Source organism: Rousettus aegyptiacus, unplaced genomic scaffold (assembly GCF_014176215.1).
Source record: "Rousettus aegyptiacus isolate mRouAeg1 unplaced genomic scaffold, mRouAeg1.p scaffold_m13_p_18, whole genome shotgun sequence".
In the NCBI taxonomy this organism is placed as follows: domain Eukaryota; kingdom Metazoa; phylum Chordata; class Mammalia; order Chiroptera; family Pteropodidae; genus Rousettus; species Rousettus aegyptiacus.
Window position 1 is genome coordinate 12,445,144 of NW_023416293.1, and position 13,760 is coordinate 12,458,903.

The 13,760-nt window shown below is 59.6% G+C and overlaps 1 protein-coding gene across 1 annotated transcript in view; it reads right to left on the minus strand.

Annotated features, from left to right (window-relative positions):
* DUSP10 (dual specificity phosphatase 10) overlaps window positions 1–12,237 on the minus strand; it is a 35,621-nt gene extending 23,384 nt beyond the window's left edge. The window contains exons 1-2 of the mRNA XM_016165071.2: window positions 11,524–12,237; window positions 8,574–9,418 (exon numbers count right to left, since the gene is read on the minus strand). Coding sequence (XP_016020557.2) covers window positions 8,574–9,375 — 802 coding nt within the window. The 5' untranslated portion in view covers window positions 9,376–9,418; window positions 11,524–12,237. The remainder of the gene's footprint in view (window positions 1–8,573; window positions 9,419–11,523) is intronic.
* Window positions 12,238–13,760: the final 1,523 nt, after the last annotated feature.

The following is a 13,760-nucleotide window of genomic DNA, read 5'->3' on the forward strand; positions in this document are numbered from 1 at the left end:
GTACGTAAAGGGAGATACAGTGCTCCGAGCACAGTCTGGTATATACTATGCATTGCGTAAATGTCAGAGATAACTATCGCGATATCCGAACATTCCTGTAATCAATCTATTACTTCTTAACAGCTGCTGCCATGACCAGAAGTTTCCAGAAACTGGGGTATAATTCAGGCAGGGTCATCGGAAAGCAGACGCAGAGCAAACCACCCTTCTCAGCACTGATTTTTCAGGGGAGGACATGCCAGAAAAAAAGGACGAGGAGGCGAGCTATAACTCAGGGCCTCACAGACGTGAACGCGCCCCCTGGGATGAGGCCCACGGCGCACTCATAATCAAGCACGTGGCCAGCCTGGGTGGAACTCGGGCTTCGAACTTGAACCGGGTTTCAGCTCTTGTTCTGCAGCTCGACCGGTTAGTAACACGGGCGCAATATTTAATCCGCTCCTCGGACTGGCATCTGTCAGGCTGGGGACCTGACACCTGTCTCAGGAAGCTGAGCCGAGAATCGAATGAGACACCTGTTAATGTCGTCCTCCGAACTATCTGGGAAGCAATTTTCTAATTTCAAGGAAGATAGGTTTGGTCAGTACATGTGGTTAAATGCTATTCTGCTGTCAGATTAAAATATCATTTCATGAGGACCATAAGACCATTCTTATAAGGTCTCATCATAAAAATGTGCTATTTTAATAAGGCTAGAAACACAAGACCCAAGGAAATGGGTCCCTTACCACTTCAAGGAAGACTCTCTTACCAGTCCGCCTCTGGGACTATTATTTTGAGAGAGGAGCAGACACTCCGTGATAATGAATGATGATAACTCGCAGTCTTCACCACTGGAACTTGGAGCTCAAGTTCGGGAGCTAGAAAACTCTGCCGCTGTGACCGTGACCCCGAGCGCGCCCCCTGAACTCACACTGCTTTGCTCTCTCTGCTCCCCTGCCCTTCCTCCCTCCGCTCCCAAATTGTTTTTTCTCGTCACTTGCCAGTAGCAACAGCTGGTGATATTTAGGCCAGTGGTGGTAGCCCTGGAGGCCATGATTCAAAGAGTGTGGGATTATTTCTTCCCTTGAGTAAATATAAAGCAGTGAAGACCCGGATGGCGATGTTCTCATGCAAAGCGGTAACTGCCTCCTCACCTGGGGGCTCTAAATCGGACCAGCTGAGGCAACATTACAATGCGAGAGGTTTAAGCCCCTCAGGAGGAGGAGCGGCCTGGCGCGGACACCTGGGTCCCCCAGGCCCCTCTACCGCTTGCGTCATGGGGACATGGGCAGCAGCTGCCTGCCGAGGGGCGGTGGGGGGTGAGCAGCTCCGCGGTCATCAAAGAAAACAAAACCCTTTGTTGAAACACTCAGGAGGCATGCGGCTTTGTCCTGTGTTCCGTGAAATTCGAGTCTTAGAGGGTGAGAAAAAGACGAGTGGACTTTCGCTGCAAATAAATCATGAAGGGCACCACGGATAATTCGACGGATCCGCAAACCCTGTGCCTCCTGCGGGCGACCTCACGCCACCAGAGTGGGGGCATCAGGTAACACACGGCCCCTGCCTTGCGTGAAAGCACCAGGTGACACGGCCCATCTCCCCGTCCAAAAGCTCAGGCTCTCGGCTCCTTGTCCTCTAAGTTCCATAAAATGTGCATCTTGCTGGAGTGGGGGAGCGAAAATATATATATAATTCTCCCCCCCCCCAACTTTTAAGTCATAACGGATGATACAGACATGAGCTGCATCTTCCTCTTGGTTTATGCTGAGACAGCCAAAGAGTCAGACGTCACACTCAGAGTGGATACGACATCGACTTGAACATAAAATGCACCTTTTCGACGGTTCTGCAGTAAACCGCGGACCGCACGCACACGCGTCACGGTCTCCCCGCTCCGAGTTTTCGGCGGCGTAAGTCCTACGACCTGACTGTGGTGCGTCCAGTGCCCGGAAACGCAGCCAACGAAAACCTGCCCGAGAGGGACCCACGCGGCCAGGGCGGGAAGCGGCCCCGCTGGGAACAGCGGACGGACGGACAGACGGACGCGCGTCCGCCCCGCCCTGTCGCTCAGCGTGGAGCTCCGTCGCACCTGCGAACGCTTTTCCCCTAAGTAGCCTAAAACTTTGCTTTTGAAATGTCCTTTACATACATTGCTGGTTTGCTCAGCGCGTGGTCTTTTCAAAGAGGCAAACCATCTGGGGCTTCGTTCCCGCCCGCGACAAGCCCACCACGCGCGAGGCCCAAGCGACAGAGACACAGCGGTGGGGGCCGGTGCGAAAGACAGTCCATTGGCCCATGACGATGCGCTGAGCAGAGGCCAGACCCGACCGCGTGAGGGGGCCAGAAAGGACAGACAGGCCACACGCCACGCAGACGTGACGTTTCCTGAAGGCGGAGCGCGCCCCGCACGAGACTGTGGCCAGACGACAATGAAGACGACGGGGGCACAGACCTCAAGGCAGAGAGGACGGCGCCCTGGCCGGGCTCGTGTCCGCGCGCCGGCTCATTCCGCATTCGGGCTTCTGCGGGCAGCGCCCCCAGCCCGAAGCCGCCCAGCGGGCAGACGCCTTCGACAGCACGTGCCGGACGGAGGATTCTCTGCCACCCACAAGGCTGTGCGTCTGTGGAGGCCGGCCTACCAGAAGGCCCCGAGGAGCCTGGGACGCGTAGGGGCAGGGACACACTGGGACCGGGTTTTCCCGCTCTCCCTTAAACCGTCAAATCTGCGGGAAGATGGGGCGAAGCCCGTGTCCCACGTTTCCAGGACCCAGGCAAGGGGCGGGGTCATGAACAGCGGGTGTCAAAAAACCTGAGATTCAGGTCCTTATAGTTCTGGACTGATGTCTGAAAATTCAACCAAAAAAGATATCGATGCTCAAATTGATTATCTACGTTATCTGATTTCGTATCCATACACTGTATATTAGATACTGTTATCTTTAGATAATAACACACACACATCAGTCTATTGGTCAGGCAAGACTCAGTTTAGCCCTAAGGACCAAGGCTCTACAATTAATAATGTGCGTGACCTTGAACAACTCCAGGCTGCACCTGTGCATCACGAGAAGACCAGGTCAGGACGACGCTCTCGAGCCCGGCTGCACCGTCACAATCACCTGAGGACCGGGCCGCTCCCCGGACCCACCGAATCGGACTCTCCGGAGCTGGGACCCGACCGTCAAAGGTTTCGCATTGCCCAGCCGACCCCAGTGGGCAGCCTGCGGTGGAAACCACGGGCCCAGGGGACCTCGGAGGTCCCTTCCTGTGCTCAGAAGTGGGATTCCTGCGTTCAAAAAAGGTGACATGGCCTCCCCTGGGGTTAGAATTTCCGCCTTCGCGTGCAGTGTCTCCTCGATGGCCCGCTCGGAGTAAACGGCCTGAGCGCCAATCCACACGCTTTTCTGCCCAAACTGCTCCCCCACAGAGCCAGCTGCTGGCGACACTCAGTCGAAGGGAGCAGGACGGTTTCTGCTGAAAGCTCACAGCCCGCTCCCCCGGGTGCGTGTGCCGCAGGCCGGGGCGGAGGGTGCTCCCTTCCCTGCCCCCGCCCCGCCTTCTCTAAGATCATTATCTTCCACTGCCAGGAGAGGAGTTTCCTGAACTGGCCCCTGACGCGCCAGATGGTCGGCTTCACCGAGCTGAGCTGGTAGCGCCCGGCGGTTCACGTTCAGCTCCCACGGTGCCGTGCGTAGCGCAGGGTGTCAGTCAGGCCCCGCCGCCCCAGGAAAACCACACGCCGGCGGCCGTCTGACCTGAGAGGCTTTGCCAGGGCGTGGGGGCGGGGGAGCTGGGCCAGGGGCCCGACGTACTGACAGCCGTCTACGTGCCGGATGCGCCGTTTACCTTATCTCAGTTCGTCCTGTGACGTGGACATGATCCCTGTGTTACGGTGGGGAGAGGCGGAGGGAGGGAGGCCTGCGGGTGGGCCGCGGAGCAGCCTGGGTCTGACCCCACGTGTGAGCGGCCCAGGCTCTCCTCTGCCGCGCACGCGGTGAACGGGGAGCGGCCGGCGCGGGAGGGGAGGCGGGGGAGCGCGCGCCTGCCTGTTTCCACCCACGCTTCAATTAGGGAGGAGCACGGATGGCCTCCCCAGAGCCCGGGGAGCACCGGCAGCCGTGGACCAGCTCGGGGGGAAAAGCCCGGACTCGCCCGACGAAAACGCGCCTGCCTCTCGATGGCTTCCCTCCTTTTTCCTCCGCACTCCGCCTCCAGCGCTTCGGGAACTTTTCGACAGGGAGCACAGAGCCACCTCCTCCCACCTACCCTTTTATAGTCAGACTGCGGTCCTCCGGCCCAAAATAAATCAGCCTGACGAGAGGCCAGAGAAAGCAAAGCTTCATAGTTTTGTACTTTCATTCTTTAGTTATGGGACATGAGCTGGACAGATTTACCATCACGTTTTTATAAATTCCCCTACAAATAAATAATTCGAGCATAGGCCCGCATTACTCCGGCCTCTTGACCCGGCATGTTTTTGTAATTACTTGGCACTCCAACTGGATGCTACTTAAATTAGGCAACAGTCACCGAGTTATTTTTAGGCCGTAGCAACACACACACACACACACACACACACACACAGCTACACCTAGCTCGTTCTTTGCACTCCTCTCGAAGAGCCCAAGTTGCCTTTTAATTGGCACCATTATTTCTGTTCAACCAATAGTAACGACAATATGAAGGTACACTTTTGAGCGCTCACCAGGTGTGAGAAACTATTTAGACGCTGCCACATGTTAACTCATCGAGTTTAGGAAAACTAAACAATGTGGTAGCCACTGCTAGCATATCCTCTTTCCGCAAAGGAAGAAACTAAGAAAGTGAGAGATTAAACGGTTTTCTCGGCCGGGGGCCAAGAGGAAGAATCAGGCTAGGACTGCTGACCTCCCCCACCGACGTTCAGTACGCGTGGGCGGTAAACAGAGGCTCAGAATAACGGTGGAAAGTTTGGGAATGGACATGAGTCCTCACGGCATCCCTGAAAGAAAGGGGGACACTTCTGTCCCCCCCTCCCCCGCAAAGCAAAGCAGGAGCAGAAAGAACTTTGTCGCTGGGCCCCTGACTCCTGAGCATCACCACTCACTTTGTCGGCAAACTCAGCACGGCCTACAGGTGTTTACCGCAGGGCCCCTGCCGTCCACGGCGCTCCTTTGAGGGGTTCCACCGGAAAGTCTGATCGTACGGAAACCGAACCCCCACGGTATCGAACGTCCTCTGGGCATCGGCCTCCTGAGCTGCTGACTTTCTCTCCTACCCCTGGTCCCCAGCGAATGCTTCTGGGACAGAGGGAGGCCTGCCGGACACTGGAGCCGCTCGTCGGAGCGGAGCACAGGGCACGGACGGGCGTGGACCCTGACATACCCCTGTGGAAGGAGGCGCGACAGCCGCCCCCGAGGGAGGGCCGCCCCCCAGGAGGCCTGACCCCAGTGGGTCAGAGTGCAATCCTGCATTCGAAAAGCTCTCGAAAATGGGCTTTGGAGCATTCAGGAGTGCAGATGTAGGCCACGCTATACTATAAAACTTCCCAGCCTCATTAATTTTCAAGCATCGAGTTGAACCATGAAACATATTCAAATACATTAAAATGTTGTCTGTGCTACAAAACATTTCACCCAAGAATCGAAAAGAAAGCAAATGGGGACGATATTAACGACTGTTGAATCTGGCGATGGGGATATGGGGGCTCGTTATACTCTTTTTCTACTTTCCCATCTGAAAATGTTTCCAACGAAAGTTTTAAAAGCCGAGACCACCGTTAAGGAGGAGGCGGCCGCAGCACGTCCCGTCCTGCGCAGGCAAATGACGAGTTCATTCCCCGAGCCCAGCCGGCCTTGCCGAAGGGAAAGGGAGCCTCGTAAACATCACGGCGAAGTCACCAGCTCTCGCCGCAGAGGACGCAGAATCGCCCCGTCGCCTCCGGCGTGGTCGGAAGCGTCACAGGCGGACTTGGGAGAAGACAAACCAGAATTCCTTCAAAGACCCTGCAGATCCCTAACCACGTGTTCACTTCTCCAGGTGGAGAGGCAGCTCGGGTCTGATGCCATTTTTTAATTTTTTAAATTATTTTCTTTCCTCCAGAAGCTGAGGATAAAACACGCCTTCTGGCACAGGTGGCCGCAGGGAGGGGACTGTAAATTAGAGCAGTAACTTAATCTCGGGGGCTCCTGTGCCTCTGACCACTTTCTTCCCACCCTGACACAGCAGGACTAAAACGGTCGCCGAGCAGCCGTGCTCCTTGACGGGCAGCACCAAAAATGGAGAACGCGGCGTTGACGCAGGGGCTCCTGAAACTTGGACGGCGGCGGTAGCAACCAGTGTTTACAAACACACGCCCGAGGGCCAGGTGAGCCGGCCACAAGCCGCCCGGGGTGGCAGTGCAACCTCCGAGAGTGGATTACCGAGGCCGCCGAGGCGGCATCTCGCTACCTGCAGCCCCTGACCCCGGCACCCGATCTTCCCTGCGAAAAATCACTCTTTCCAAAATGGTACCGCGACCGCTCGTGCTAAAATAAAAGCTGACATCACCAAGGAAGGGCGGGGTTTGCTAAAATAAAGCTCGGCGGGGAAGCCGGGCCAGCAGGGATGGCGTGACCCGCTCAGCGGACAGGAGAAGCTGCTGGCCATGCCTTCGAGAGAGGCCCCCCGCTCGTCGCCTCGATGCCGCCGTGGTATCTGCCTTTGCTTTGCTCAGACGAGGGGTTTCCAGGGCTTCCTAACATTGATCGCTTTCTCTCCTGTCCCATCTTGGTCCCAATTTTAGGCCATTCCCCCAAAAGAGACCACAATAATAACGACGATGATAATAAATAAAGTAGATTCTAGACCTTTTTCCTCCTAGGCTATATATTTCCAACCAAACGCCCAAATATTTGAAGAAAAAGCCCCCAGAGCTACGAGGAATCCAACCTCTACCACCGGCGCGTCTTCTGGGGCCGACCGCCGCTGTGTGTCACCAACCTGAAAATGACGAGCCCTCGGGGCGGCCGCCCAGGGCGCCAGCGTGAGGTCAGCGGCCGCTCCGGCCCCGCCCCGCCGAGGCAGGCCTCCTCGCTGACACCGAGGAACCAGCCCGGGCTGCCTGGGCTCTCGCCGCACCCGCAGGAAAGGGGGAGAGGAGCCCCACCCCACCGGCAGCACCCCGGAGACTCATCTCTCCGTGACTGAGAAGCCACCCCCATACGTGACAATCAAGGCCACAGCCATCTTAACGGGTATCATTTGATGCCCATCCTCGGGTCACACGGACACGAAAGACCTGCCGTTTCTCAGCAGCGCTGACTCGGCGTGAGCCAGGAAGACCGGCGAGACCCTCGGCCACCCTCTCTCTGTGCTCCCCGAGACAGACTGTGACACGTGGGAAAGGTGTAGGTTCTAGTTTCTCACCCGAAAAAGATGACGCAAACCAAGATCATGGTGAGAAAATGCTAACTGGACAGACCTACTGGGAATCGCTCGAAGTCGAGCAAACAAGAATAGAAAGAAACGCGGTTCAGGGCCACACGGAGGAAGTCGGGGCGCACCTGTAACCCCAAGGAGAGCCGCAAACCGCCCCCCGAAGGTGCCCGGATGCTGCCGGAGCTCTCCGGACACGCCCTCCCCGACCGTGTGCCTGGGCTCAGAACACAAGAGCCCAGAAAAAGGACGATGACGACCTCTCAGTGCTGCCACCGCCCGACAGAGACACTGAGGAGGAAGAGTGGGGTGCAGGGCCCCAGAAGAGCGCATCTGGGGCACGACCGGGAGGGGCAGCAGCTGGGGACACCGGACGAGGGGCTCAGAGGACAGCGGGAGATCAGTTCCCCCTGCCGGGGCCTGCGCACCGCGACTGCGGGGTCACTCTGCACGAGCGTGCTGCGGAAAGCAGCCCCGCCCCCGCCCCATTCGGGAGAAGCCACGACGCCAACAGTTACCAGGTGAGGCCAGAAGAAGGAATGAGTCGGGCAGCGTCTCATGACAATCACTGTCCCCTTAGCGTTCTGGCTGAAACAGGCGTTCGAGGTCAACTCGCACCTTCTGTGGGGCCTTATAGCGAGGATGCCTGTCTTTCATGAAGGTCACTTTATAAACCACAGCAAGTCCAAGCCGGTCAGGGAGGAGAGAAAGAGGAAGGATGCCCTCGAAAAGCACCGGCACCTGCCGGTCCCCTGAAGGTCATGGAGGCGCCACTTCCTCCACCCGATCAACTTCGGTTCGAGTCTGAGCGACTCTAACTTTCCAGCTAGCGACGGGCTAGACTCGAGCTACCAGACCAGGCGTGACACCATCTGCAGCTCCGAAAGCCCCTTTCGGAGAGACGAGGAAAGTCTCGGGGAGGCGAAATGACTTGCACAATGCAAATGAGAGTCTGAGTCTGGACTCCAACCCGAACCGCCTGGCTTCCAGGTCAGCGCTGCGAGATTCCTCTCGCTGCACCGCAGTAACCGAGACAGGGCCACGGCCGGGCGGACGGCAAGGAGAAGAAGGTCTGTTTTGGCTTTGGGCAGCCAGAGACGGGAGGATGCTGGTCCTCCTAAGAGAGGACCCCAAGCGAGCCCAGGCCGACGAGGGGGGTGCCGGGAGGGAGGACGGGGGGTCGGGGGGAGCATTACCTTTCAGCACCAGGGGCTCTTTGCCTTCTCTCTTCAGGGACTCGAGGACGATGTGGAGTGGCTGGGAGGGCATCACGCGGCTCGGCTCGTTGGTGTTCTCGTCGTAGACTATAATTTCTTTGGAGAAGATCCTTTTGAAAGAGTCCTTCCCGTCCCTGCAGGAGATCAGGTCCAGGACGGCGATCTTGCCCTGCTGCAGCCGCCGCCGGCTGATCTTGTCGGCGCAGTTGACGTGCACGGCGCCCTGGATGTGGCTCTTGTTGTACTCCATGAAGGGCCTGCAGTCGATGATGACGGGGCCCTGGTGCGGCGGGAGACTCTTGCCGAACTTGGTCATCTTCTTCGCCAGGTCGTTGGGGTAGATGATCTTGATGCTGGCGAGCTGCTTGGGGCTCCCCGCCACGGGGCTGCCCACGCCACCCGAGGGACTTAGAGAGCCTGCGTTCTCATTGCTGTTGACCATCTGGGTGGCGGGGCCGGGGGCGGAGGATCCGAGGGCGGCGTTGGCGGAGCCGGCGGCGACGGCGTGGGCGTGGGCCTGGCTGTCCTTGTCGTAGGCTGCCACAGTGCAGCAGCTGGCACTGCTGCACCCACACTTCAGGGAGCGGGCAGCGCCGCCGGGCGAGGGCATACACGTCAGGTTCGCAGCCTTGAGGGACGCGGCGGCGGCGGCGAGGACGGGCGGGCGGCTGTGACCGCCGGGCGCGGCAGAGCCGGAGTCTAGACGCAGGCTGAGCTCCTGAGGCCGGACGGGCCTGGACAGTGCCACCACCACCCTGTCGTCCAAGGGAGATGGCGGCATGGGGAGGCCGCGAGCTGGCAACTCAAGAGGAACTCAAGACAGTCTGTAAAGAAGGGGAGGGGGGAGAAAGCATGAAGTCACGTGACACGAGAGGCGGTCCGGTCCGGTCCCGAGGAGAGGGCTTGGCGCCCCTCTGGGCGAAGTCGCCCCAAGTGCCCTCTGTCGAAACCCCGCTTTCCGGATTCGGGAGGATGTCAAGTAGAGGACCCCATCGACCTGGCCACTAAGACTAAGGCTAGATGTGCGGTCTGCGCAAAGGAAGATGCGTGTGACCGCTCTGGGAGCCACGTCAGAGCTCCGCCATAGAGAAGGGACAAGCCCGAAGCACGAGAGACCCCGGAGACAGAAAGGAAGGCCCCTCTGCACCTCGCCTCCGGGGCACAAGGGCGCTGCACCCGTCTGAGGGAGACCCGCCCGTCCGCCCTCGCACACTTCCCGTGCAATGCCTCACCCCCTGCAAAGGCACAGGACTGACCAAGAGCGCCGGCGTGGCTCGCAGAAATGCACGGCGGCTAAATATACATCGGGGGTGGATGTCGACTTTCTGCAGATCAGAGTGAAAGTACCCCCCGCCCCGCCCCCCGAGGGAATCTCTCCGACAAGGAGCTATTCTTGCTCGCCACGGTCATATTAAAACCTCCTGTGTCTCCTCTGAGCCTCTCATAAATTAATCTGCATTTCTCCTCTCCTTACAAACCGGTGTCCTAAAACGAAGCCTCGAGCCCAAGCAGCCAGGTCTGGAAACCCCGACCGCGGCAGACCCACGACCTGTGCTCCCTGGCCTCCCCCGCCCCCCACCCCTGCAACTGCCCCTGCCTTTAAGGGAAGGACCATTTCCACTCTCCTCCCGAGAGGCACCGACTGTGCGACCTAGAGCTTCCCTCAGTGGGAGAGGCAGGCGCCGTGCATGAGCTTTCAGTCCCACACAGACATCGCTGCTCTTCAAATGGAGGAATTCCTTAAAGATGACTTCCCCGACAGCCCAGCCCCGTTAAAGGGGACAGCGAAGTGTCGCCCACAGGGTCTGCCCCTTGTCTCCTGAGAGGGTGCCTACGAAGGGACAGTTCCCTCCTCCCCGTGGGCACGGGGGCGCTCTACGACCTGGCCCTGCTGCTTCCTATCCTATTAGACAGGCACACAGAAAAGAAACCAGACCCCACGCAAGAGTCACTCGCCTAAAAGAACTTTGAGGTGTCTGGGAAAATGTCATCTATCATTCGTCCACACACGCCCGTCACCATTCTCTGACACAGAGCCCAAGTGCCACAGGCGGAGTCCACACACGCACGCGTGTACACGGACAGGCATCCATCACACTCGGAGGTCCCCAGGACTCGGGTTTCTCTCAGCCACCTCTGGATGGGCGCAAGGATCCAACCCCTTCCCTCCCTCCTTCCCTCCCTCTTTCCTTCCCTCCTTGGCGTAGTATTTTTTTGAAGAGCAAGTACTATTCCAGAAGCTGTAACTGTTTCCTAGCTGGACCAAGCGGTCAGAGCCTTTGTTATTGTTACCTGGTAGGGTACCCCCAGGGCCAGCGGTTTCCTGGCAGAGGGACGCATAAGCGGGCTCACGGACCACACCAGCTGAGACCCCCGCCTCCGCCCAGGGCGTGCGGCTCACACACACGCACGAGAGCGTATACAGAGATCTGCAGCGGAGGGTCGGGCGTGTATACTGCCCGTGAAACCATCCCGACTGGCCCGGGAGACTCGCCGGAGAAATACCGAGCCGCCCCCTTTCCCTCGCTAGTGGTCCTCCCACCTCTCAGCAGAGGCTGGGAAGAAAATTAGGTGGTCAGAGAACGCTCCTTCCCCACTCCCGAGGCAGCCCACATCCCCCCTCGCTTTCGCAACGCCGAGCCCTAACAAGCCCCAGGCATTTAAAACTGCCGCAAAGCATCCCAACAAACCTCATTTTTTTCTTCGCCCAACATCCAAATAGACTGCAGAGAGAGTAAACGCACAGGGCAGCAAGAGCCGACAGCCAGCCGGAACGCTATAATCTCACCTGCTGTGGCTCCCCGAGAGCATCGCCACACACACACACACACACACACACACACGCACACACACACACACACGCACACGCACGCACACACCGCCTTACACGCCTTGGCTCTCGGGAGTAACCGCGGTGACTTCCACTTACTTCACAAGTACGCGCGGCCCTCCACCATCTGGCGCTCGGCTTCAGTGCGGCTTCGCGCATTCGGCCCCCATTCACCGGGCTTCATTGATCTCCAGCAGCAACATAGTTACTTTCTCTTTTGCCACACTGTAAATGTAAGGTTCTGAGGGGGCGGGCCGCCCGCCGACCGACGGCGCGTTGGGCCAATAGGAATCCGGAAGACGCGGACCGCTACCTCACTGCAGCCCGCGGCCAATGGGCGGCCGGGGGAGGAGGGGCCGGGGGCGTGGCCTCGTCTCTCGAAGGCGGGCTGATGGGCCGCCGCGCTGGGTCCCTGGTGTTATAACACGGGCGGTGATGTCATTGGCAACCAATCAAAAACTTAAAAGGGCCAGCCGGGGCCCGCGCGGAGCAGCTGCTCTCTATTTACATGTAAACCGAACCTGCAGGATGCAGTTAACCCTTTCCGGGGCCGAATTGTCAGTGGCTGGACTCGCCGCCTCGCCTACCACGGGCTCGCCGCACTTGGCCGGATCCCCTTGCGCCCCTCGCCCGGGGACAGACCACGCGGTCTCTTTATTTTTCCTTCCTTCTCTGGACGGATGATCGAAAGTGTCAGAGTAACTTTCCAAAGGCGAGGGACACGGAGGACAGTCACTGTGCCCAAGGGGAAAAGCCCCGTTCTCCGAGCGGTCCGAGGTGGCTTGAACTCCACCCCCGGGTTCACTGACGTCGCCGGGCGCCCCGCGCGGGCACCGTCGAGGGCGCGCAGCCTGGGGCACCGCTTGTCCGGCCCGCGGCCCCGGGGCCGCCCGCAGACGTCGCGGCCCCTCCGGGTGCTCGACTGCTACGCCGAGCGGCGGAGGCGCGGCGCCCTCCGGCCCGCCCCCCTCGGCGCCCCAGTCACGCCCCCGCGCCCCCCGCTTGCTCGCCGAGGCTCGACCGGGACCGGGCACGCAGGCGGCGGCGCGGAGGGACGCTCGGAGGCGGTGGCCGGCGGTCCGACCGGAGCCACGGGGGTCGCGCCCCAAACGGCGGGAAGGGCGCCCCCAGCCGGGCCCCGCGTCCCGCAGCCCGCCGCGCGCCCGCCACGCCCCCGGGGCCCGGCCACCGCCCCCCGCGCGCCGCGGCCGCCACGCGCCAGCGCGCAGGCCTCGGGCGAGCCGGGCCCGGCCGGCGCCGCGCGCCCGCACCGGCCGCGGCTGGCGGGAGGGGCCCGGGCCCCGCGCGGCAGTCGCCGGATCGCGTGCGGCCCGCGGAGCGTCGCGCAGGCGGCGGCGCCGCCCTCTGGGCCCTGCGCGCGGTCGCCCGCGGCGGGGTCCCGGGGACAGGCCAGCGCAGCCGCGCCGCGTCTGCAAAGTCCCAGGGAAGCTGCGGGAAAGTTGTCGTGCAGTGCGGACGCGGGCTGCGCAGGATCCGCATCCGACAGCCCCGAAGACGCAGGGCGGTTTCCTTCTCCCCGGTCCCGGCTCAGAGAGGCAGGCGCGAGAGCGAAATGACTGCCGCGGAGGAAGCGGCGCGCGCCGGGGAGACCCGCGGCGTTTAAAGACACACTCAGGCTCCAGGCCTGATAAGCCGGCCAGGTGGCAGCGTCGGGGTCGTGCAATTGCTTTAAGAGCAGATCCAGCATCTGAAGATGCCAAACCGTGGCCCCCTGGCCAGTCTGCTGTCCTCGACGTGCCATGAAGAGAACTCCCCTTGGGTGCCTGCGGGGAAAAGAAAAGAAAACAAAACAAAACACGCACACACGCACGCACTTAGTCTAGCGTTCACGCCAGTGTTCCGAACGGCAGCAAATGCGTGCAGCCGTCACACACAGGGAGGGATTTCTGCAGCCCGGGCTCGCTCACACAGCAGGGAGCCCACGCGCGCGCACGTGGAACTACCTGCCGCAGGGCCTCCAGCTGCTCCTTGCTCTGCGATGCACGGCCTGATGCGATGAGGAAAGGCTGTGAGACCCTCCGCAGACATCAACCCACCTGATGTTTCTGTTCATCACTGTTTTCATTTCTTTATCAGCGAAATGGGAATACCCCAACCCAGGAAAAAAAAAAAAAAAAAGATGGGACTTTCTGGTGCAAGTGCTCAGGGGAAGATTCTCTGCTGATAAAAAGTGTTTAGTAAAAAAAAAAATTTAAAAAAGGCATGTCCTTGCTTCAGGAAATGGGGCGCCTCTATATAAAGATCTGTAAATTATAAGCTCATTGCTAACACCTCAATATCTAAGCCCAGACAAAGCAGGGATTTATGCAATGGCA